The sequence below is a fragment of the Cucurbita moschata genome, unplaced genomic scaffold (genome assembly GCF_002738365.1).
Source record: "Cucurbita moschata cultivar Rifu unplaced genomic scaffold, Cmos_1.0 Cmo_Scf00044, whole genome shotgun sequence".
Classification (NCBI taxonomy): domain Eukaryota; kingdom Viridiplantae; phylum Streptophyta; class Magnoliopsida; order Cucurbitales; family Cucurbitaceae; genus Cucurbita; species Cucurbita moschata.
The window spans coordinates 3,107,155-3,129,443 of NW_019268560.1; the positions used below are offsets into that span (position 1 = coordinate 3,107,155).

The 22,289-nt window shown below is 37.8% G+C and overlaps 4 protein-coding genes and 3 non-coding genes across 7 annotated transcripts; 6 read left to right on the forward strand and 1 right to left on the reverse strand.

Annotated features, from left to right (window-relative positions):
• The first annotated feature begins 1,139 nt into the window (after positions 1-1,139).
• On the forward strand, positions 1,140-3,899 carry LOC111434370 (sugar carrier protein C-like). The gene is made up of 4 exons (XM_023071815.1): positions 1,140-1,381; positions 1,459-1,781; positions 2,526-3,155; positions 3,365-3,899. Exons 1-4 carry the CDS (start codon positions 1,249-1,251, stop codon positions 3,833-3,835), a joined length of 1,557 nt encoding a protein of 518 aa, XP_022927583.1. The 5' UTR covers positions 1,140-1,248; the 3' UTR covers positions 3,836-3,899.
• A 4,501-nt stretch (positions 3,900-8,400) lies between these two features.
• Positions 8,401-9,722, forward strand: LOC111434371 (transcription factor MYB102-like). Its single transcript, XM_023071816.1, has 3 exons — positions 8,401-8,636; positions 8,741-8,870; positions 8,952-9,722. Exons 1-3 carry the CDS (start codon positions 8,504-8,506, stop codon positions 9,676-9,678), a joined length of 990 nt encoding a protein of 329 aa, XP_022927584.1. The 5' UTR covers positions 8,401-8,503; the 3' UTR covers positions 9,679-9,722.
• A 4,448-nt stretch (positions 9,723-14,170) lies between these two features.
• Positions 14,171-15,450, forward strand: LOC111434225 (protein MOTHER of FT and TFL1-like). Its single transcript, XM_023071623.1, has 4 exons — positions 14,171-14,587; positions 14,673-14,734; positions 14,822-14,862; positions 14,986-15,450. The coding sequence occupies exons 1-4, from the start codon at positions 14,387-14,389 to the stop codon at positions 15,207-15,209; spliced, it is 528 nt and encodes a 175-aa protein (XP_022927391.1). The 5' UTR covers positions 14,171-14,386; the 3' UTR covers positions 15,210-15,450.
• Positions 15,451-18,324: 2,874 nt separating this feature from the next.
• On the forward strand, positions 18,325-18,398 carry TRNAT-AGU. The gene has a single exon. It is a non-coding gene; the product is annotated as a tRNA-Thr (tRNA).
• Positions 18,399-18,568: 170 nt separating this feature from the next.
• TRNAT-AGU lies at positions 18,569-18,642 on the forward strand. The gene has a single exon. It is a non-coding gene; the product is annotated as a tRNA-Thr (tRNA).
• Positions 18,643-18,730: 88 nt separating this feature from the next.
• On the forward strand, positions 18,731-18,804 carry TRNAT-AGU. The gene has a single exon. It is a non-coding gene; the product is annotated as a tRNA-Thr (tRNA).
• A 260-nt stretch (positions 18,805-19,064) lies between these two features.
• On the reverse strand, positions 19,065-22,188 carry LOC111434382 (E3 ubiquitin-protein ligase CSU1-like). Its single transcript, XM_023071846.1, has 2 exons — positions 21,829-22,188; positions 19,065-19,943 (listed from the first exon to the last, which is right to left on the reverse strand). The coding sequence occupies exons 1-2, from the start codon at positions 22,065-22,067 to the stop codon at positions 19,268-19,270; spliced, it is 915 nt and encodes a 304-aa protein (XP_022927614.1). The 5' UTR covers positions 22,068-22,188; the 3' UTR covers positions 19,065-19,267.
• Positions 22,189-22,289: the final 101 nt, after the last annotated feature.

The window sequence follows — 22,289 nt, forward strand, 5'->3', positions numbered from 1 at the left end:
AACAAATAGTGTACTTAGGCTTTCGGCCTATTTGTTCGAATCTCCAGAAAAGGAGTCGAGCCTCGATGAAGGAAGGCTCTTCGAAGGCTCTATAAACTTATCAGTTTTGGTAATCACTAGAGAGAGGCTTTGGCTCAATCATTGAAGCCATACAATCTTGCTCAATCATGATTAATTATATTAATTATGCCTTAAATTATTTTTCAGTTTTGGTAATCACTAGACAGAGGTTTTGGCTCAATCGTTGAAGCCATACAATCTTCATCAATCATGCTCAGTTATATTAATTATGCCTTAAATTAATCATTATAAAATATTCCCAAATATTGCACTCTAATGCACGTAAACTTTAAGAATCACGACCGTCCACAGTGGTATCATATTGTTGACTTTGAGCATAAACTTTTATAGCTTTGGGCTTCCTCAAAAGATCTCATACCAATGGAGATATATTTTTTAATTATGAACCCATGATCATTCTCTAAAATAGTCAATGTGTGACTCCTTGTGGAGTGCCCTTGAACAGTCTCTTCCTAATCGAGACTCGACTCCTTCTTTGGAGTCCTCGATATTTGAAAATTCTATTAACGTGACTAAATTAAGGGCATGACTCTGATTCTATCTTAGGAATCACGACCCTCTCCAATGGTATGATATTGTCCACAATGGCTTTTTGGGGAAGCTCAAAGCAAAGCCATTATCATTTTCCAAATTAGCTAATGTAGGACTCTCTCCCAACAATCCTCAACAATGTTGCAGTGTGTCTTTTGGCATAAGTGAAAAGACAACCCGAACTTCATCTATGCATGTGGGAACGAAACTAATGTCGTGGGGCTTAGGGTTTAGGTCTCCTAAATCCTATCTTATTAATTACAGTACAATTATGTATATAATATTTTAAAAATAAACTTTTAAGTTTTTTGTATGTAACTTTTCAAAATATATATTAATGGTAAATCTTAGTTTAATGTTGTTTTATACGGTAACATTTTACCTTAATTAAGCATAAGTTCTTTAAAACAGAGGAGCAGTTAGTGACACCAATGATCATAGGTCTAGTTAGTCGACTTGTACAAATTCATTATTTTGAATGGTTCAAATAATAATAATTTAATTATTATTGTCTCTTTTGAAGAAAATTCGACTGTTTTTCCTAATCGTCGTCAATAACCATGGTTCTCCATAAACAACATTTTGTAACTCCGAACTTGTGCCGTCGTCTTTTGGTTATCGATCCTCTGTTCGAAAATGCCGGCGGTGGGAATTGCAACCAGTGGCAGTAAAAAGGCGTATCCGGGGAATCTTACTCTTTATGTCACTGTGACATGTATGGTCGCTGCCACGGGGGGGCTAATTTTTGGCTACGATATTGGAATTTCCGGTACTCATTGTTATATTGCTTTTATGAATTAGATGGGGATTTTTGGCTAAAATTTGTTTCTGTTGGTTGGGGGGTAGGTGGGGTAACTTCGATGGACTCGTTCTTGGAGAAGTTTTTCCCGTCGGTGTTCAGGAAGAAGCACCGGAAGGAAACGACCAACCAGTACTGTCAGTACGACAGTGAGGCATTGACGTTGTTCACCTCGTCGCTTTACTTGGCGGCGCTGTTGTCGTCGCTGGTTGCGTCGACGGTGACGCGTAGATTTGGGCGGAAATTGTCTATGCTGTTTGGTGGTATGCTGTTTTGTTCTGGTGCTATAGTCAATGCCGCTGCTAAGAACGTTTTGATGCTTATTCTTGGTCGTCTTTTGCTTGGTTTTGGCCTCGGCTTCGCCAATCAGGTGCCCATATATTACTTCTATCGCTATAGTTTTACTATTTTAAACGCTACGATTCAATGCTTTGTGCATGCCATTCGGTGTCTGACTCTAATATAATTTGTAACAGCACCACTGACAGATATTATCTTCTTGAACTTTCCCTTAAGGTTTTTGAATTTTTCCTTATCGGTTTCACCATTACGCATCTTTCAGAGTTACAGCTTAACCGTTGTTCATCTAGATACTGTCTTCTTTGGGCTTTCCCTTATGGGCTTCTCCATTACTCATCTTTCATAGTTACACAAGGGAACTGGTAGTCATCTATATACGGTCTTCCTTGGACTTTTCTTTCCGAGCTTCCCCTTAAAGTTTTTGAGCTTTCTCTTATGGGCTTCCCCATTATGCGTCTTGAAGAGGGTAGACACTGTGCGATGTGCCAACGAGGACGCTGAGCCTCGAAAGAGGTTGGATTGTGAGATCTCACGTAAATTGGAAAGAGGGAATGAAACATTATTTATAAGGGCATGAAAACTTCTCCAACAAAGGTGGTTTAAAAACTTTGAGAGAAAACCCAAAAGAAAAATAAAAAAAAAAAGATAATATGCGGACTTAACAGTTAACTGTTAGGATCCCATGATTTTGTATTCCTTATTAGAACAGTCAGAGAGCAAAGGCGAAACTATTGGACAAAGAAAATTTGGATTTGTTATACTGCAATGTTTAATTTGAAGTAGTTGGTTGTTGTGTTTTTTGTTTTATTTACAGTCAGTGCCACTATACCTGTCGGAAATGGCTCCATACAAATACAGAGGTGCCCTCAACATTGGTTTTCAGCTGTCAATCACAGTTGGAATTCTGATAGCCAATGTGTTGAACTTTTTCTTTGCAAAGATCAAAGGTGGGTGGGGATGGCGCTTGAGTTTGGGTGGTGCTATGGTTCCTTCTCTTATAATCACAGTTGGAGCCTTGGTCCTCCCAGACACTCCAAACTCAATGATCGAGCGAGGACACCACGACGAGGCTCGACATCAACTCAAAATAATCCGTGGAATTGACGACATTGATGAAGAGTTCAATGACCTTGTTACAGCCAGTGTTGCATCAAACCAAGTGGAGAATTCATGGACTAACCTCTTGAACCAAAAATACAGACCCCATCTCACTATGGCCATCTTGATTCCTTTCTTCCAACAGCTCACTGGCATCAATGTCATCTTGTTCTATGCTCCTGTTCTGTTTAGCACCATTGGGTTCGGAAGTGAAGCTGCCCTTATGTCAGCTGTGATCACCGGTTGCGTTTTTGTTTCTACTACGTTTGTTTCAATCTACGGCGTCGACAAATGGGGAAGGAGGCTTCTTTTTCTGGAGGGCGGAATTCAAATGATGATATGTCAAGTACAGTAACTGTAACAGTCCAAGTCTATCACCAGTAGATATTGTTTTCTTTGAACTTTTCCTTTCGAGCTTCCATTCAAAAATTTTAAAACGCGTCTACTAAGAAAAGATTTCCACACCTTATAAGAAGTGTTTCGTTTTACTACCGGGACTGAAAAGGGTTTTCTATTTTGGTATTGAACACAAAATGTTTCCTGTTTGTGTTGTAGATTGTAGTGGCAGCGGCAATTGGTGCAAAATTTGGAGTAGATGGGGACCCTGGGCTTCTACCCAGATGGTACGCAATTGTGGTGGTGCTGTTCATTTGCATATATGTTGCGGGGTTCGCATGGTCATGGGGGCCTCTAGGTTGGCTGGTGCCAAGTGAAATCTTCCCATTGGAGATTCGTTCAGCTGCTCAAAGTGTAAACGTTTCGGTGAACATGTTCTTCACATTCATGATTGCTCAAGTGTTCTTGGTAATGCTTTGCCATTTGAAATTTGGGTTGTTCCTTTTCTTTGCGTTCTTTGTTCTACTGATGTCAATCTTCGTGGCGGTGTTCTTGCCTGAGACAAAGGGCATTCCAATTGAAGAGATGAATGAGGTTTGGAAGACACATTGGTACTGGAAAAGGTTTGTGCATGACAATCATTTGGATGATGGAGAGAGAGTTGAAATGGTGAAGGGTGGAGGATTTTAGTAAAATGCTTATTGTGATTATTGTGAAGACTTTAGTTTTTTTTTTTTGTTAGAGAAGATGGATACTGGAGGTAACTCCATATTGACTAATTAGGAGAATAATCATGAATTTATAAGTAAGGAAAACCAAAAGTAAAGTCACGATAGTTCATGCTGAAAATGAACAATATCATATTACTGTGTAGGGTCCATGATTTTTAACATAGTATCAGAGTTATGCTTTTAACTTAGCCATATCAATAGAATTTTCAAAATGTCTAAAAAAGAAGTTGTGAGCTTGAATGTATAGTCAAAAGTGACTCAAAGTGTCAAACAAATAGTGTACTTAGGCTTTCGGCCTATTTGTTCGAGGGCTCCAAAGAAGGAGTCGAGCCTCGTTTAAGGGAGGCTATTTGAGGGTTACATAGGCTTTCGGGGAGGCTCTATTGTGGGGTTCCCAGTGATTTGTAAGTTGTTTAATTATGGAAGTATATAAATAAGTAAGTAAATAAACTTGGGTTAAAACGAGTTTAGATTGAAAAGATTTGGTTGGGTATAGAATTTGTATGAAACAAAGAAGACTAAAATGGACGAAAAAGTGGATTATCCATCCAGTCGTCTGTGGGTGTCAGCTACTAGCAGGCTCCCAATGGTCTGGTGTTGAGGCTGCTAATTCAGCTCTGTGTCCAGCAATTCAAGTACATGACTTTATGAAGAGAATCTTCAGCCTTTACCACCTTCTCCCCATCTTTTCCAATCCCAGTGCTGCCGGCGCCGAGCTCCTGAGACGCCGTGTCCTCGTTCTGAAATCGCCGCTTGGACCGAAAAAGAGTTTCAGAGTTCCATTTGGAGAAGTGATCGGCATGGCCACCTTCCACCACGGCCACACTAGCGGCGGCCATACATGCTCTGCTCAAATAGCTCATATTCTTCCTCCTGATTTCTGTTTTGCCAATCCTCAACTCCTTTGTGTCCTAAATAAACAAACACGAAGGACTTCAGTATTTCAGGGTAGGAATGGTTTTGGGATTATCAGAGAATTAATAAAATACCATTCATCAAAATCCCTGGTTTGTTTGTTTACCATTGGCGGATTCCTTTTTATTTTATTCATTTACTTTTGGGACGCGGAAGGGGGAATTAGAAGGACGGTGTACTTGTCTGAGATGCATATTAGATGCCTCCGTTTTAATATCAAACATTATTAACATTACAATTTATTGTTTTGTTTTCTCAATTAATTTATAAAACTATGATTCAAATTCAAGTGGCATCTCATGGATCTTTCGCTATTTGTGATATACGTAAATATAACATTCATAAACAATGTCAATAGCCTAAACACGCCCCTAGCATATATTGTCATATTTTCGATTTTCCCTTGTGAACTTCCTGTAAAGTTTTAAAATGAGTCTGTTATGGACAGTTTTGTCCATCCTTATAAGACATGTTTTATTATCCCTCCAACTGATGTGGTATCTCATAATTCATCGTTGGGGCCAGCGTCCTCTGCGGTTAGATCTCATAATTTATCCCCTTTAGGGCTAGCAGACTGTCCAGTGTAATTACCCCAAGCTAATTTATCCCATTTAGGGCCAGCGTCCTCGCTAGCAGACTGTCTGGTGCAATACCTCAAGCCTATCGCTAACCGATGTTGTCCTTATACACTCGTTCTTTTGAGCTTCCTCTCAAAGTTTTTAAAACGAGTTCTGATACTATTTTTTAATTTGTGCGCATCATCCTTGCACGCAAACCATTGTAATCTTCTTTCTTACCGAGGTTATTCATTAATTATTGTCATCATATGACATAGTTTTATAAGCGTTTTAATGTCTTCGTAACTGCTATGGTAAGCTCCAATGGAGCTTTTTTATTCTAATTAAGTGTCTGAAATCACCCCAGCTAGTAAGATTCTGAATCATTGTATAACTATGATGGTAGTGTTGTTGAGAACTAAAAATGATGGAATTAAATATGGCATTGAGTTCAGAAGATCTTCCCTTAAAATCAAATCTACAAACATTTCAAACATAACTGCAACAACAACCATACAAAACAACACAAAATCTCCAAAAACATCCAACATATTTACACCCACAATCCAATTCCAAACCACGACGCTCTATCCTTTTCTTGCTTCTTCCAACCATTTTTCTTATGAACTGCATTAATGATTTACAGTGTCAATGATCAGAGAAAAACTGTGCCCTTCTTGGGCGACGTTCGTTCGAGAGAGATGTTTATCTGAATACGACGACGTTTAGTTAGGCCCCCAACAGCTCAAATACATGACCGTTCTGAGAGACTCCTCGGCCCGCTTAAGTTTCTCCGCCTTGGCAGCCCTTACCGCACTCGAATCCATACCACTGTAAAATCCCCTTGCCCCCTGATTCGAAGATGATCCCGAATGATCTCTCACCGCCTTCAACATCGCCTCACGCTTCGCCGTCGGATCTTTCATTCCGCTGATCTCGCCCTGGTAAAATCTACGGCTCATTGCGTCTTTGATGGAAAAAAGGGCACAGGTTCGAAACAGAGTGAACGCTCCGGTTTAGTCGTACCAAGTCGGTAGAGCAGAGCTTTAAGAGAAACTGCCGGCGTTGAGGCGTAGGATTTGTTTTAGACGGCGGATTTTCGATGAAAACTAGGGGCAACTGGTGGGGCCATGTTCAGTGTCATACTGGACACGTGTTTCTTCCTCCAAAATTTTCTGGATAACGACAACGGACTCGCCACCTCATTCATTTTATCCATTATAATATTATAATTTTAAATCTAATGGTTAAAACTATAAGATTAAACCATATGGATATTAATGAATAATTCTTTGTCCTAATCAATCCTTTTCATTTATATCACGATTAACATTAATAATATCCTAAGTTGGTGGATTAAATATTATTTTATCATCATACATTGAATGATATCTTTATATGTATAAATTCTAATAATTTAATGTCGAAGACGTGGAAGCGAACTTGGGCTGGGTATAGCTTTTGGTTTGAACGAATCCCAGGCCCAGTCCGGCCCAATAATCAGGTAGCCCAGAAGTAGTGCCATCCATTGGGCCAACAATGACTCAAGGCCCAACCAACTCACAAAGCCGACAACTCAAATCGATAATTTTATTTTGCGATCAATAATGCATCAATTATTGCATTGCTACAAAAATTAAAATATAGTAAACTTTACGTATTAATATATAATAATAATAATAATTTACGGGAACCTAATCTAAGAGGGGACATATTCTAGTAGCCACAAGAAGAATATGCGTGGTGATCAGTGGTTGAGATGCAATTTCTTTCTTTTTCTTTTTTTTTAATTTCAGGTAATTTAAAATAGCAATTTTAAAGACGAACCACACAACCCATAGATCCCATATCTTATTTCTGCATTAAAATATTATAAGGTTTAGCTATAATATAGCTAAGTCAGCACTTTATAATTAAAAAAATATCTATTTTATAATATGTTTGGTGAGAAAAAATTGAACTGCTACTCAAATTAGAAAGGAGAAAATCTTTGGAAATGGCATCTATCGAATTTTAAATTAATTGTGGCTAATCAATCTGCACACGTAGGCTGCTCTTTTAGGTAATTACCTCATAAACCTAAGCATATAATAATAATTAATTAACGTTAATTTTTTGTTAATGGGACTAGGGTTTTGTTATTTATTAATTAAGTATATTGTAGGTTGATTAATAAAATGAATGTCTCCTGCATGTGGAACATTAATTTGTAGGCTAACCTATATAGTTTTAAGAATTAATTCAAATAAATAGCTTTTTCTACACTTTATACTATGTGTGTGAGCATAGGAGAGATTATTATTATTATTTAATTTCTAATTTTTTAGAAAAAATTGTTATGTTTCTAAATGTTTGGAATAATAAATGTTCCTAAATTTCGGCAAACACCCAACTCTTTTGAACCATAAACTTTTTCCATTAATTATTGTATTATAAAGAAAATGACCAATTCGAACATTGGGTATACCATATACGTGAAGAATAGGGCAAAATATGATGTGGGTGAGGGGGTAAAATAGTCAATGCACAATATATATATATAAATAAAATAAAATATCTTAGTCAAACCAATTAATGGTAGGCGTGTGAGGATGGAGAGAGAGAATGGTACAGTCACAGGGTGTTCAAAAGCGGGGACTACGTGGCTCCTTTTTGTTGGTTACAGCTGTTGGTAATCCACGAAAACGGGACTTCTTTCTTTCTTCTTCCCAACAAAATTTTATTTTTTCCTAATTAATATTTTCTAGTTTGAGAGTAGTTTCAAATAAATAAATAAATAAATGAAAATATTTAGGTTTAATTTAAAAATTTATTAGGGATGTAAAGTGCAAAATTAAAGAAAGTGATTGACACGTGGGAGGTGAGTGAGAGTAATAATCACAATCAGCAGCGTTGTAAAGGAGCTGTGTATTGTGTGCTGTTCTTCAAGAAAGAGAGGACACGTATCCATGTTGATTAACAAAGGGCGGCCACCAAATCCATCAATTTTTGCTCTCTGTATATATATATATATATATATGTATGTATACACAATCTCTCTTCCAATAGGACCCATTGTCTTCTATTTCTTTCTCTCTTTAAAATTCTGAGTTTTTAAGCCAGATTTGTTGGTACATAACCTGGGATCTGTAGGACCCTTGATTTGAATATCAGCCATGGGAAGAGCACCTTGCTGTGATAAAAATGGGCTTAAGAAAGGGCCATGGACGCCTGAGGAAGATCAGAAATTGATTGATTATATTCAGAAAAATGGTCATGGAAACTGGAGGACTCTTCCTTCTAATGCAGGTATACTTGTGTTTAATTATATATGCTGCCTTTTTCTTCTAAATTATGTCTTTTTTTTTTACGTCTTAACATTAGGGTTTTATGTGTTTTTCCCAAACTTTTAGGACTCCAAAGATGTGGGAAGAGCTGTCGTTTAAGATGGACTAATTATCTTAGACCTGATATCAAACGGGGGAGATTTTCATTCGAAGAGGAAGAAACCATCATCCAACTCCATAGTGTTTTGGGTAACAAGTAAGTTTAAATTTTTAATCTGTTTTCACCAAAAATTTCAGATTTTGATTATTTTTCTGAAATGGGTTTTGGTTTAACCAGGTGGTCTGCGATTGCGACTCGATTGCCGGGAAGAACGGACAACGAAATAAAGAACTATTGGAACACCCACATAAGAAAGAGGCTGCTAAGAATGGGAATTGATCCAGTGACACACAGTCCACGCCTTGATCTACTTGATTTGTCTTCCATTCTACGCTCTACTCTCTACAACTCTTCACAAATGAACCTTTCAAGCTTGCTTGGAGTGCAGCCATTAGTAAACCCTGAGCTTCTTAAATTGGCTGCTTCATTAATGTCTTCTGAACGTAAAAGTCAAAGCTTTTCGCCGCAAAATTGTATGCAGACTATTCAATTCTCTCATCCTCAGCTAGAAATGCAAGTTCCTGTGCAAGAAATTGTTCAATTCCCTCAACTGGTGGAGCCAATTGCAAGCGAATTAAATGATCAATGGCAAATAAGCGAAGACTGCAATAATATTGAGATTCCGACAGGGTTTGACTATTGTGGGTTTGATCAGCAACACGCCGCCGCAGTGATGGACAATTCGTATGAAATGCCGACGTTTAGTTCCCACAAGGACATGGGTAATAACAAGAACAACTTCAATTTGAGCTCGGTTTTATCTTCGCCATGTTCTTCAAGCCCTACGCAGATGAATTCCAACTCCACATATTTTACTAGTCCCAATGAGGATGAGAGAGAAAGTTACTGTAGCCAGATTTTGAATTTTGATATCCCTGATTTCTTTGATGAAAGCTTCATGTAATGTAAAAATCAAGCAAATCTATGGAGTTAAAATTTGCCTTTTTATTCCTTGTTCTTCCATCGCTTGCGCATGGACACTCACAAAGACACAAGATTTAAGCTATATGGGTAAGTCTTTATTAGTCTATTTCTGTAGTATCTTGACTCGGTGAGTAGATATTGTCCAATTTGACTCACTTATCGCCGTTAGCCTCATGGTTTTAAAATACGTCTAATAGGGAGAAGCTTTCACACCTTTATAAAGTGTGTGTTGTTCCACTCTCTAATCGATGTGAGATGTTACAATCCACCTCCTTGAGGGTCCAGCGTCCTCGTTGACATACTCGATGTCTAGCTCTGATACCATTTGTAACCGTTCAAGCCCATCATTAGCAAATATTATAGAAGTTTCTACACGATTATAAAAAATGTTTTATTCCGCTTTTCAACTGAGATGAGATGTTACAAAGAGGTATTGCACCGCAAGCTTTAATTATGGAAGAAAAAGTTAGATAAAAAAAAGACTCTTTTTCTCAATTATTTTTTCAAGAACTTAGAAACAAGGGAGGTGACTTTCATGCAAAAGATTACATTTTTATATTTCAACGACAACAAGGACGATGCGTGGTATAAACGTATAGCTACGAATTCATTATAGAACACAAAAGCAAGAACTTACCACAAACTTGATTTACGTCAAGTGGGTTTGACAATTGTGAGCTTAATTTTGGTTGACCTGTACGGCCATCACCTCGTGATATACAATTTCTTTTTAAAAGTTATGAACTTCATGCCCTTTTTTTTCCCCCTTTTGTCAGACTTAGAAAGGGAGCGAGGCCAGAATCCAAGATTCCGGCAAAGAGACAGGGCTGGAGTCGGCGGTGGGTGAAAGGGAGTGGTGGTGACACGTGTCAGATCCAGGTCAGTTTGGCCAACTGTATCTTCCACCTCCTATTTATAGTAAAAGGTTGTATTATTATATTTAATCATGCATGGGGATTACGATAATTTCATATATATATATTTAAATTAGGAAAAAGTCAAAGGCTACGTGTCTTGAACGTAGAGGTTACTTCTACGGTGGGGACCACAAGGGAGGGAGGGTTAATGCTTTATTGACAATCACGGCATGGCTCTTGTGTTATTTTGTCTCTTTCAAGCCAATTTTTAATTTATTATTGCTTTATGAGTCAAAAACTCAAAACCGCGATGTTAATGAATCCTACGTCAGCATGTTCGGACACGTGGTCTCAATAATACAAAAATGGGCCCCACATTTCTTGACGGGAGCGGGTTGACCCGTCAACCTGACGGACTACCTTATCCATTTAAAACTTCAAGTGCGGGAAAAAAGAAATAAAAAAATAAAAATAAAAATGAGCTTTTTGACTTTCATCCCGTGTGAAAAGGAACAGTTAAGTGAAGTTTCCTAGGAAATTACACCGTCATTATTGACTACGTACCAATTATGATTTGTTAATCATGATGGCCGACATGTCGAACTAAGATATCGTTTGCTTTCTTGTCCAGCTTCAAATTTAAATTAAACTACGCTATCATTTCAAAATAATTGCGAGTTCAATGTTTTAAAATAATATATATCCAACTAAAAATACAATGATTTGAAAGAAAGATGAAATAAAGAGATTAAGATTGAGAATTGAATTATTTAGTTTTAACCTATAGTTAGTTGAGCATGCAATCAAGTACATTCATCATCATACATACACAATTACCAAATATACCTAACTAAGTACGCAAATCTACTTTTGACACGTGTGACCCGACACATATAGCTCGATACAAGTGAAGGAACACAATTCTTACAACAATCCCAAGTTCTAATTTAGAGAAACGAGTGATATCTGCTAGCAGGAAGCTTAGGCTGTTATAAATGATATTAGAGTCATTCATCGGACGGTGCGAAGTATTGGTCAGAGTAAGGCTAGATCCTCTTTATAGTAGATGCATTTTAAAACTGTGAGGTTGACAATGATACGTAATGAGCCAAAGTGAACAATATCTACTAGTGGTGGACTTTTAGCTGTTACAAATGGTATAAGAGCTAGACATTGAGCGATGTACCAACGAAGATGCTGGCCCTTACGAGAGGTGGATTATGAGATCCTACATCATTGGAAAGGGGACTAAAATGTTTCTTATAAGGGTGTGGAAACCTGACGCATTTTAAAATTGTGAGGCTGACGACGATCCGTAATGGGTCAAAACGAATAATATCAGCTAGTGTTAAATAAATTTGTTTATAAATTTTAGTATTTTTGATAAAGAACTGGGCATTATATTTCAAATTCCCATACTAAAACTTGGTTGGAATCTTCAATCAAACTTAACAATTACGCAAAATTTTGACCTAACCATTGGAGTAGCTTCAACCATATTGGTATAAGTTAATCACTCAACCATTCATCTTCTCTCTTATAACTCGATAGAAGGTTTGACATTTACATTGGATTGAAAAACAAAAAAAGTCAATTTCATTTAAAAGATTTGAAGAAAATAAAACTCCGCAGAGATCTAAAATGTAAAAGATTGAAGATGGGAATAGAAAGAACATGAGATTACAAGTGGGGTTGCAGAAGTTGAACAAATGGGGTATCATTAGAATGAAGAATGTGAACATGCATGAACATGCATATATCTTGTACGAACCAACATTAATGGCAATCGCTACTAACAATTTTTTACACATATCTCTTGCATTGCGGCTGCCTTTTGCATAATTGAACTGACCGATTATTGGATCTCTGATGGGTTTTCAATTTAAAAAAAAAAAAAAACATTATCTTTCTTCATGTTACTTAAGTATTATAATACATAATTTGATATCTTAACAATGATCAAGATTGCATTTTTGTAGGAAGATGATCTGTAGGTAAGCAATATGTCATTTGGTCGTCAGAAGTGAGAGGGGAGAGAGACAAATAAAAAAGGAAAAGGAGTGGTAAGCTAATGAAATTGAAACATTTGTGTGAGGAGAATAATGTGGTGGGGGCTCAATTTAGCCGACAAGAAAGAAAAATAACATAAGAGATTAAGATAAATATGAATATGCCCATTTCTCTGTCTCTCTCTCTCTTTCATTTTCTGTCTCGACCGCCCAAGAAATTGGTTCCTTTACCTTACAATGTCAACCCCTTAAAAGTTTGTAAATGTCTTTCTATCATCTCTGTCCCTCTCAACTTTTGTTTCTGTTCTTAGTCAGTTCGAACCTTCACGGGTTACACAAAGATTTGATGCATGAATACTTTTGGTACATTCTCCCCTTCGTTATTGTTCACTTTGAGTTTCCCTAAAAGGCCTCCCACGAATAGAAAGAGTATTCCTTGATTATAAATCCATGATCATTCCCTAAATTAGTCGATGTGGGACTTTCATCATTCAACAGGTTTATCTCTTATATTAGTACATGAATGATCTTGACTCATGTATGAACATTAGTGTTGCTTTAATTCATATATGAGAATTAGTTTTGTCAATACCCATATAAAAGTTTGTCTAGCAATGTTTCAAGATGTGGAGTCATTGTCATTTTGTATTTACTTAGAGACAATTGAGAGAAATTTTGTAGTATGAAAATGTGAGAAATACACTTGTAAACACTTTGGTCATAATAACTAGCTACCATCGGTAGATGTAGGAGAATTTCTTCTCTTCAAACCATGTAAATCTTTATGTCTCTTTATTTATGTATGTTCATGGTGTGTGAATGCAATCAATCTTATTTCTAGTCCTTAAAACTAAATCTTATACAAAATTGTCGCAATTCACTCGGAGTCATTGTCATTTTGTATTTACTTAGAGACAATTGAGAGAAATTTTGTAGTATGAAAATGTGAGAAATACACTTGTAAACACTTTGGTCATAATAACTAGCTACCATCGGTAGATGTAGGAGAATTTCTTCTCTTCAAACCATGTAAATCTTTATGTCTCTTTATTTATGTATGTTCATGGTGTGTGAATGCAATCAATCTTATTTCTAGTCCTTAAAACTAAATCTTATACAAAATTGTCGCAATTCACTCGTTGGTTTGATGGAACCCTACATTGTCATATATATATGGGCCTTACTGTTGGATAGTGGTCTAGTGGTCTGGGCCTCCAAAGAGAGAGAAGTTGGCAAACATAAGCCCAAGCCCAAATATGAGTATAGAAGGCCCATAAGTTAGCTGATGTGGTGGCATGCCCTATGATTCAATAATTCACGATGGGTTAAGTTAGGATCAGAATTTTTATTTGAATTTGGTTGTTTTTTTTTTAATTCGATTCATGGATTAAAATACTTTTAGTTAGGCCAATTCCATGAATTTAAAAATAAGGTTGAAATCATTTAATGCTTATAATTAATATTAATGATATGGTATGATAGGTAAATATTTCATTTTTAGTTTTTTTTTACTTTTAATTATTAACATAACGAAATAATTCATTTGTTTGTTTTCTAGAAGTAATATGGAGTCGATTCGCAGAAGGAAAAAATTGTACCGGCAAAGGTGGGAGAGGGGGACACGTGTTTAAGAAGCAGCATCATGGTGAGCAAGCAGATTGCCAGGTCATCAACCAATTCGGTACGTGTCACAAACCCAGTTCACCCACTAACCCCACAGCACAAATTCTTTTACAAAAGACGAGGCTGTCTCATACACAACAAACTCCAAACCAAAAGGCCAATAGGAAGAGAATTAAGGAAAAGGAATTAAGAAAAGAAAATGGTACGGTCTCTGGAGCCACTGGTGGTTGGGAGAGTGATCGGAGATGTGTTGGACATGTTCACTCCGGCCGCCGATTTGTCCGTCACTTATGCCTCTAAACAGGTCGCTAACGGTTGCGAAATCAAGCCCTCTGCCGCTGCTGATGCCCCCACTGTTGTTATCCAAGGCCCCATCTCCAACAACGACCTTTATGCTCTGGTATTCTTCCGTGGCTTCCATGGTTTTTTTTTAGCTTCTAATTCTGTGATAATGGATTCATTTTTGAGTTGGGAATTGTGTGTAGGTTATGGTGGATCCTGATGCTCCGAGCCCTAGTGAGCCAACGTTCAGAGAGTGGCTTCACTGGTAAAAATATGAACTTTTCTCCTCCCCTTTAATGGATTCTGTGTTTGGAAAATAGATTTATTTGGGGGAAATTTTGAGATTTTTCAGGATTGTCGTGGACATTCCAGAAGGATCTGATGCCAATAAAGGTTTGTTTTTTTCTTCAAAGCTTATTGCATCTAAATTTTCTCTGTTTTGTCATCAATGGCCATGCTCTGTCTTTTTCCTCCTCTTCCATGTGGTGAAAACAACGGGTGTTGGTGGGATTTCAGGGAAGGAGGTGGTGCAGTACATGGGACCACAGCCGCCAACAGGAATTCACCGGTATGTATTAGCAGTTTTCAAGCAGAACAGGGCAATCGGCGGCAGCCTCCGACCACCGAACACTCGCAGCAACTTCAGCACCCGACAATTTGCTTCTCAGAATGCACTCGGGCTTCCTGTCGCCGCCGTGTACTTCAATTCCCAGAAGCAACCCGCAACCAAGAAACGCTGAAATTTCCAGTGGACACTATGTATGTGTTAATTCCATACACAACAAACTTCTTTGTTTAGCAAATTTAGGCGTTTCCTGTGTTCCCTGAATGCATACAATAATAAAGGCTTTGGCCCCTGTTTCTGTTGTGTTTAAACAGAGTAGTAGTATTTGGGCAACGTTTTGAATGGTAAGACCTCTTTAATTTCTGTTAAACCAAGATTAAGAGAAGCTCAGGATGATGAAGAAACGTTTAAGTGAATGGCAGCGCTGAAGGAATTTTGGAATTTTGTACTAATCTGTGTCTTTTGTGCTAGAAGCTTACCCCCCCTTGTTTTCCCTTCCCAATTTCAACTTTTTGTCCCAATTTCAGATGGCTTTCTATTGGGTTTCACTTAGAACGGGCAGGGAGTAATGTCATCTTTACCAAACAATGGGTTCATCTGAGCTTATAGGGGAGAACTCGAGCTCGCCGGCCGGTCGGTGGATATTTGTAACGTCCCTAATTTTCTTCTCTAAACAAGAGATATCACAGTTAACATTTTCGAGATCAAATTATGAACTTATAATACATGGATACTCTTCTGTTTTGATTTCTATGACAATTTGTCATTCGAGCATTTAGTGTCGAGTATTCGAGCATTCTTACTATTGTAATTATAATACATGGATAATTATATAGCTCGAGTATGGGGATAGTAATGCAATCATGAAGAGACCTATCTTTTAAAATAATAATATGACCTTGGGCTCTGACACGGTGAAATGTGTCATACTTCTTCCCAAATGGTCCACGCATGCGCATATAGACGCACTAGACAGGCTTGTATACATACCTCTGAACTTAGACTTGATCAAGCACAGCGTGTTAACACGTAACCGAGCGCCACTGAAAAGAAAAGACCCGCATGATATCATGGCAAATGTAAATATCAAATGTACATGTCCGTAGGGGAAGCATTCCGATGTACATGACATAGATACATGCATGAGGTCCCCATGATTTACATTCATAGCATAACATTAACCTCATTTCGTTTCTCCTGTCATCCATGACAGAGTACATATATGCATCATGTATACATCGACAATCATCACATGATCCATCCCATATCTTTACATGGCAAGACATGACATACATAATATTTCATTTCATTTACAACATGGCGTAATGAATATCACATGCATACATAACATAGCATCTTATGTCATTACAAAGAACACACACATAACATAAATAATATGGTGCATACAGGGGCCACGTTATTCAATTATCTAACTCCAATAGTAAAGTCACTTATTTTGTTGGTCTTGGCTGAAGTTCCCGATTATTTTGTACCGACTTCGAAACTACTATGCTACAATGTTTAATTTCACATATGTCAATCCATATCACATTCTTTAGGACATACGATAACAGTACTTCTAATTTTATCTAAAAAAAATATCAATTTTGAATATAAAGAGTTCAAATGGCTTCAATAAGGTAATATCCATTTTGAATATAAAGGAGTTATACTGAGTTCAAATGGCTTCAATAAGGTCAAAAATGACTTTGGGAGGGTCAAAAACTTAGGAAACAGTATAAAATGGGTCGTGGGCGGATTGGGCCGTTGGGTTGTGCACCATTGGGTTAAGTTGAAACGGGTTGGAGCGTGTCGCTAATTGTTGGGCGAGTCCGTTCGATGATTATTGAGGTTTACGGACTACTCTAGTCTCAAAACCTTCCACATTAATCTAGATTCATATTGGGAACATAAATAATTGGATATATGAATTAGGACATACATTAATGTGTGTTCATGTATGGTTGAAGAATCACATGTATTAATATTTGGCGTTGATTTATTTCGAATAATGTTAGTGCATCAATGCATTGTTGAAGAATTACATGTATTATATCACGGATCATTTTCAGTTTGTAACTACAAGTTCAAAATAATGGTTACAGAAATAAGACCTTAAAATAAACAAAACTAACTACCTTGTATTTATGTTCCTAAAACTAATCTTCCCCTCAGCATCTTCACGCATCATGTCCAATGTCTCCAATGGAGGAATGTCCCTCCAAACTTCAAGCTTCTTATAGCGATGGCCAATGGAAGCAAACCTATTGGCAACTCTATTACCTTCTCTATATATATGACTAACCTTACAATTATTCAAATCCAATATCAATGAATTTATGTACCGAAATTGGCTTCGAGCTTCCACACATTTAGCCTTCTTTTTTCCAACTATTATTTCTATCAACCCCTTTGCATCTCCTTCCAGCCATACGTCTTTCCACCCATTTTCGAGGACCAATTCGAGCCCTTTGCTGAGTGCAGTGAGCTCGGCGATGGTGCTATTGGCTCGGCCTATGGGTTTGGCGTATCCCAGCAAAAACTGAGCCTGATGGTCTCTTAGAACGCCCCCAATGCTGGCCCTTCCGGGGGACATCTTACCTCTTGAGGAGCCATCGAAATTGAGCTTTGTCCATCCAATGTCGGGCCTTTTCCATGCGACAGGAATGGGTTGTTTGTGGCATTGCCTGGCTAATAATAATGCTCGGATTCGGTTAATTTGGTAATTGGGACATTTGAGCATGGTGTTTAGTGAAAACATTTTGGTATTTTACGACAGGGGAAAATGGAACAGAACAGGTTGATGGTTGCTTGACGTGATTAAGTTGCTATATGGATAATTGGTTTGGTGAGAGGGAAAGCAAGGAATGATTCCATGGTTCCTCAAACGTTTCCAACGAAAAATGAAGAGTTTTTTCTTTTTTCTTTTTTTATCTTTTCTTGCTTTGTAGAGTGGTTTGAAGGAAAGAATTAGGTGCCCAAGTTTTACAATAAATGTACGTAAACGGGTCCTAAATTATCGTTGCATGTTTGGAAGAACAACAAATTTTGTCCAAATTAGAGAGGAAACTGAGAATGACTATATTTGATTTGTGTGCCTTACTTAAAAATCTAAAATGCCACAAATCTAGGACTTCTAATTTATAGGAGGAAAAGGGATACACTATAATTTGCAACTTATGCACAATCTTCTAAATTTTAGAATGGTACCCAACTAAGATTTTCCACTCAAATCCCATTTTTTTGTTTACTTGTATTGGTTTTACTATTGGAATGACCTTAGGAACAAGGCTTTCATAGCTCAGTTGGTTAGAGCACTCGTTTAGTAAGTGGAAGGTTTTGAGTTCAACTCTCAATGAAAGCATTTAATTTTTTTCTTGATTTATAGTAGGAATGGCCTCAACATTAAGGCTTTCATAGCTCAGTTGGTTAGAGCACCCGTTTAGTAAGCGGGTGAAAGCATTTAATTTTTTTCTTTGGCTAAAAAGTAATGGTTTCTATTGGTTTACTAGTAGGAATGGCCTCAACATCAAGGCTTTCATAGTTCAGTTGGTTAGAGCACCCGTTTAGTAAGCGGGAGGTCTTGAGTTCAACTCTCAATGAAAGCACAATTTTTTTTTTTTGGGGCTAAAAAGTAAAATACCATTTTTTGGTAACTTGTATTGGTTTATTAGTAGGAATGGCCTTTGCATCAAGGCTTTCATAGCTCAGTTGGTTAGAGCACCCGTTTAGTAAGCGGGAGGTCTTGAGTTCGACTCTCAATGAAAGCAAGGAAGTCTTGTGTTACTTTTTTTTTTTTTTGGCTAAAAATGTAAAAAACCCTTAGTTTATGATCAAGTTTTAGCATTTGTTTAGTTAAAACTCTTGGAACATACCATTCTAAATTTCAAATCCTATACATCAAATGAATATCCATATGCATCCCCTAAAAGAACTCAGTGTTTCATTGCAGAACATTTATTTACGCGAGAGAGTTACAGGGACGAGATTCTGAACCACGGAATTGCGGTCCATTGACAACAAAAGGAGCTACCAGCAAATAAGAAACAGCCTCCAAGCTTTGGATATTATCATTTTTTTCAAGATTCTTGTTGATAAAGACACAATTTAGAAGCTAACATACTAAGATTTAAGATTGATATTGTCATTTACAAGACCAGATACTAATTAGTTGAGAAAAAGAAACAGAATTATGGAAGAAAATCACAATCAAGTAAGCAAGGATGACTGACTTTAAGTCTTCATGGCAGGCCTCACCAGCCCCAAACCAGAACCGCTTCCCAAATGCTTGAAGTCTCTTGCTTCAAGTGAATCCCCGTGGCCAGCAAACCCTGTGCCTCCTTTCTCCAAATTCACCAAATCCCTTACTTTACATCCTTTGTTGCAGACCAGACATACCTTGTCCACAGCCATAAACTTATCAGCACATTTCTTACAGAAGACATGGCCACACGTGCTTAGGGCGACGAGAGACATCGTGTTGGTTAGAGTAACCTTACAACTAGGGCATATGTATGTAACATCATAAGATTTTGATTTCTTCTGCTCGCTTTTGTCCTCTGTGAAATGTATTGGGAATAGGGACTTTAGCTTAAGTTTCTCGTTGCCTTCGGGACAGAATGTACTGCACGAAGGGGCTCCTACTTTAACAGGAGCTTCTGGTGTAGCGGAAGGAAGCCAAAATGCCTTCATGTTCCGAAGTGCTTCTTCTTCGTAAGAAGTAACCTTTACACTATTTGCACCATGGAAACCATTCTTATCCCGACTGTGGTTTCGATCGTTGTATTGTGGTACAGCACCATGGTTTTGCTGATCAAATGCATCAAGCTCTCTAGCTTTCTGCTGCATCAGTTTCTCTTCTGCTTCTTCCTTCTCTTGCTTCTGCTGAGTTGTAAATGCAGCAAGCCTCCTGCAAGGTAACAAAACATGCTCATGAGGCATGAGAAGGGTATTTATGACGAACATCATTAAAAGGACCGTACTGCATAGCATCAAAAATGGAAAATATACATTCTACTACTATGTTTTCAAAATTCTCTCGCATTTAAAACATGCACTCCTACAATGTTCTAATCACCCTATTACATAAGCGAGTCTAATATTTACACCAATTACAAGCCTCAACTAATTTTTAATCTAAATTCCCACCATATTAGTCAATCAATACCATAACATTTTATACTAGATTGTTGCTTCTTTGTTCATTAGCTTTCCCTAAAACCTCATGAATAGTATAAGTCATTAAGGTAAATACAACCTGCACATTCCACAAAGCGTTCTTTAATCTTCGTTATACTGAAGACTGCTATAGTCAATAGCATCAAATACTTTTGAGCCTATAACTAAAAAGGTAGGAAATACAAGTGAAATGAAGTGGTTTATGGAAAATGAAATTTACATTAGGCCTACCAATTTCCTACACATCATTATAAGGCATAACGAAAGCACATCATAGTCACATTCCTAGCTTGAGACTGTTGGATGATGGAAGTCCCACATCGGCTAATTTAGGGAATGATCATGGGTTTATAAGTGAGGAATACTAACTCCATTGAGAGTCGTATTCGTCTAACATGGTATCAAAGCCATGCCCTAAACTTAGTCGTGCCGATAGATTGGTAAAGAACAAAGAACTCCAAAAGAAAAGGAGCCAAGTGTCACGGTCATGCTTGTCCAGGACATGTTGCCCATGGCCGCATGCCCATGACAAGCCAAACCCTTGTCATGTCTTTTCATTCTAGTGTTTTTCCTTTTGTAATTCTAGAGCGTATGACACCTCAAAAATATCATGTCTAGGCCTGCCAGAACTAAAATGGCCCAGAATGTACTATAGGCTAAGCCGTTGTTATCCTTCTCTTGCTTGCTTATATAACGTCTCTTTCTAAAATCTCTCTTTCTAAAATCTCTCTCTCTCCTCGTTTTCTAAAACCTTCTTTTAAAACCGAGGCTAGAGGCTCGACCGTACGTCGCTTGGCCGTAGGCGACGCAAAAACAAATAGGCTTAACTCACTTGTCGCTGGAAAGTGAGTGCCGCACAATCGCTAGTCCGCTGCCTTCGAAAGCGCGATTGTGTCACCAAGCCTCCTCGAAGACAGTAAAAAATGACTAAGACTCCAAAGGAGTCAAGCACTTTGTTCGAGGGGAGGTGTTGGATGATGGAAGTCCCACATCGGCTAATGTAGGGAATGATCATGGGTTTATAAGTGAGGAATACTAACTCCAAAGTGGACAATATCATACCATTGTGGAGAGTCGTGTTCGTCTAACAGAGACAACTGTCCACACTACTACATTTGGGTGCTAAGATATCTCATAGGCCATTATGATTTGAACCCGTTATCTCTAAATCTTGTTTTATTTACATTGACCTTAATTGGTCGCTAGGCCAGCCCAGGTTGGTTAGAAACATCGCATTTCCTTAAAAGTTACTTATCATGATCCCAGACAATTGACCACAAATTAAGATCAAAATTTCACCCTTTAAAGACCAAAGCAATAACAAATTCTTCAAAAAGCAGGAACCAACACAGACAACCGAAGCAGACAACTTAAGGACTCAGAAAATGCAATAAACGATTATAATTCGATTACTATCCAACTACATGAAGAAATTGGAATTGCACGCACCACTCTAGCACACCAACGCCAAAGAGTTTACAAGAATCTGAACCACTCGCTCTCCACTTCTTCGTACATTTTTAAACAATTGTTTCAAACTTGGGGAGGGAGATACAAAAAAAAAAAAGGAGCAAGCAATCAAATGTAAACATACAAGTATTGTAAAAGTAACAAACCTCTTATTATCTTTCTTCTGAGCCAAAAGGCATTCAAGAATGCATTCTTTACAAAACGTGTGGCCCTTCTGGCAGCACATGGGGTCGATGAAGGGTTTCAAGCACAGGCAGCAGACATCGAAGGGCTTGATCGAGTCCTTTCCAAGTCTCTCTTTCTGGGTTCCATAACCGAGCTTCCGCTTCTCATCATAGGTGAAGAAGGCTAGATCGTTATTGTTCTTCGAGTGTCTCTGAGGCATATTTTTCTGCCAATCTCAAACTCGATCGATCTAAGATGCACACGAGAGTCAACAAAAACAGAGAATTTGGGGGCAACGATGAGCCCTAGAAATTAATGGAGCGAAATTCCTTTTCCGAATCGGATCGGGTTTTGTAGCTTAGTCGTAAAGAAGGAATCCAAAAACGACACCGTTTTCAAGGGGACATTGGTATTGGACCGAACTACTTAGCTTGCAAGCCCA